The sequence below is a fragment of the Loa loa genome (genome assembly GCF_000183805.2).
Source record: "Loa loa unplaced genomic scaffold supercont3.209, whole genome shotgun sequence".
Taxonomy (NCBI): domain Eukaryota; kingdom Metazoa; phylum Nematoda; class Chromadorea; order Rhabditida; family Onchocercidae; genus Loa; species Loa loa.
In genome coordinates this window covers 723-2,542 of record NW_018108389.1, presented here as the reverse complement: position 1 = coordinate 2,542, position 1,820 = coordinate 723, and the positions used below count along the sequence as shown (strand labels likewise).

Genomic DNA, 1,820 nt, shown 5'->3' with positions numbered 1-1,820 from the left:
ATATTTTTTAATTTAAATGACACAAAATAGCTTGAACTGCTAGGTTGTATCCCTTTGAAAAACACAAAGTTAACTGTGGCACGAAAAAAAAACGCGCCTGACCTTCTGCGCCACGAGTTATCCAAATAAATTTTTCTCGAATAATAAACCAATCAATAATTAAGTAAACAATTAATAGTGAGTAAATACTTGGTGGAGAAACAATTGAATGAATAATATACTATTTCCAGCATTACGCAATGTGTATTATCTTGGTCTAGTAACATTAGTAGTGTCAACATTTTTTCTCTCTGTTGAAAGAATAATTGCAACGCTTCTTTATCAGACATATGAGCGTAACACACGTAGATGGATTAGTATATCAGTGGCTTTATCACAGGTAAGTTACTCTTTCCGTACTTTCTTGTCACTATAGAATTTTCATTTCATAAGAAAATAAAACTAACTCTCCAATTTCCTATTTATTTTTTATTTCTCACTTATCATTTCTTACATTTCTATACTATGCATGGAGAAATTTGATTCGCATTTCATTTTTTTCGGATATTTATAATTTTGTTTCAAAAAATGAAAAACAAATACATTTTTGATCCATTTTTCTCCAGAATAATTGGTGTTACTACCATTTGTCTCATGTATTTTTTTTTTTTTTTGAAACATTGTTTCGTCCCTCATTAGGATTCATTTTTAATTAATGGTTTTTTAGTGGCTTTTGATTATTCCTCTGATGTATTATCACAATCACGATGAAGGACATATTTACCCCTACTGCGCTTACGAACTGTTTGATCCACAAGTGATGGCGAATATTCAGCTCGGTGTTATTGCTATGCAAATTTGCTCATTTGTTATTATTATTATGCTGTGGACACATAACAATAAAAAATTAGTGAGTAATCTTGGGTTTTATTTAAAGAAATTCAAATTTGAAATATGTATTTGAACTGATTGTTAAAAAGCAACATTCTAGACTTTTTTTTGAAGTGAAGGCATGCCACTATTATTACTTAGCTCCTGTTATCGAAAGTTATAATAATGGTAAAAACAGGTTAACAAGCGGAACATGACCAGTGAGACTGATACAGTCTTTTACTAGGATCGAATTTCCATAAAATCGATCAGATCTCGTCGGATTTCTGAAATACCTTGATATCTCTGGTAATGCTTTTAAATAATCAATTAATACGGAATAAAGCTTTCGGATAATTTCCAAGGTAAGAACAAGTGTTCCAAATATTTGGCTTGATTTAATATTGCATTCTAGCTCTATCGAAAGTGTCAGAACGAAAACGTCAGTGTACGATATCAGTTACGTGAAAATGTTTCGACTTCAAAACTGCTGGTACCACTTGTTGCCATAACAACAATACTTCTCCTTACGGGTGCATTGCTGCACCTTGTGTTACCTTCAGGACAAACTGATAATTACTGGATTATCGTCGATCAGCTGACCACATATTGTTTTTTGCGCTGAAATACAGGTATCATTTATAGGTGTCATCAAACTGTTAAAATCATTTATAGGTGTCATCAGACTGTTAAAACAATTTCTTGAAATCTTTCACTTATCTTATACATAACCGGTAAAAAAGAAATAACTTGAAATCCGTCATACTTTATTCTAGGCTTGCTTCTTGCCCATTGTATCAATTATCCTCGCCATCATTCTATGCCACACAAGCAGAACTATTCGAAGCTCCCTTTTTCACCTGCTTGGCCTCGAACGTTGCATAAAACATGGTGGACAAAATTCGATTAACATATCACCAGATGAATTTATCCGTCGGGCCTATTTCGATCAGTTACAACGACAATGGAAT

The 1,820-nt window shown here is 32.7% G+C and overlaps 1 protein-coding gene across 1 annotated transcript; it reads left to right on the top strand.

Annotated features, from left to right (window-relative positions):
- Positions 1–208: 208 nt before the first annotated feature.
- LOAG_04143 (hypothetical protein) lies at positions 209–1,342 on the top strand (the record flags this gene model as incomplete). Its single annotated transcript, XM_020446517.1, has 3 exons — positions 209–379; positions 707–889; positions 1,265–1,342. Coding segments are annotated over 3 exons (432 nt in total), but the record flags the coding sequence as incomplete, so codon positions are not given.
- Positions 1,343–1,820: the final 478 nt, after the last annotated feature.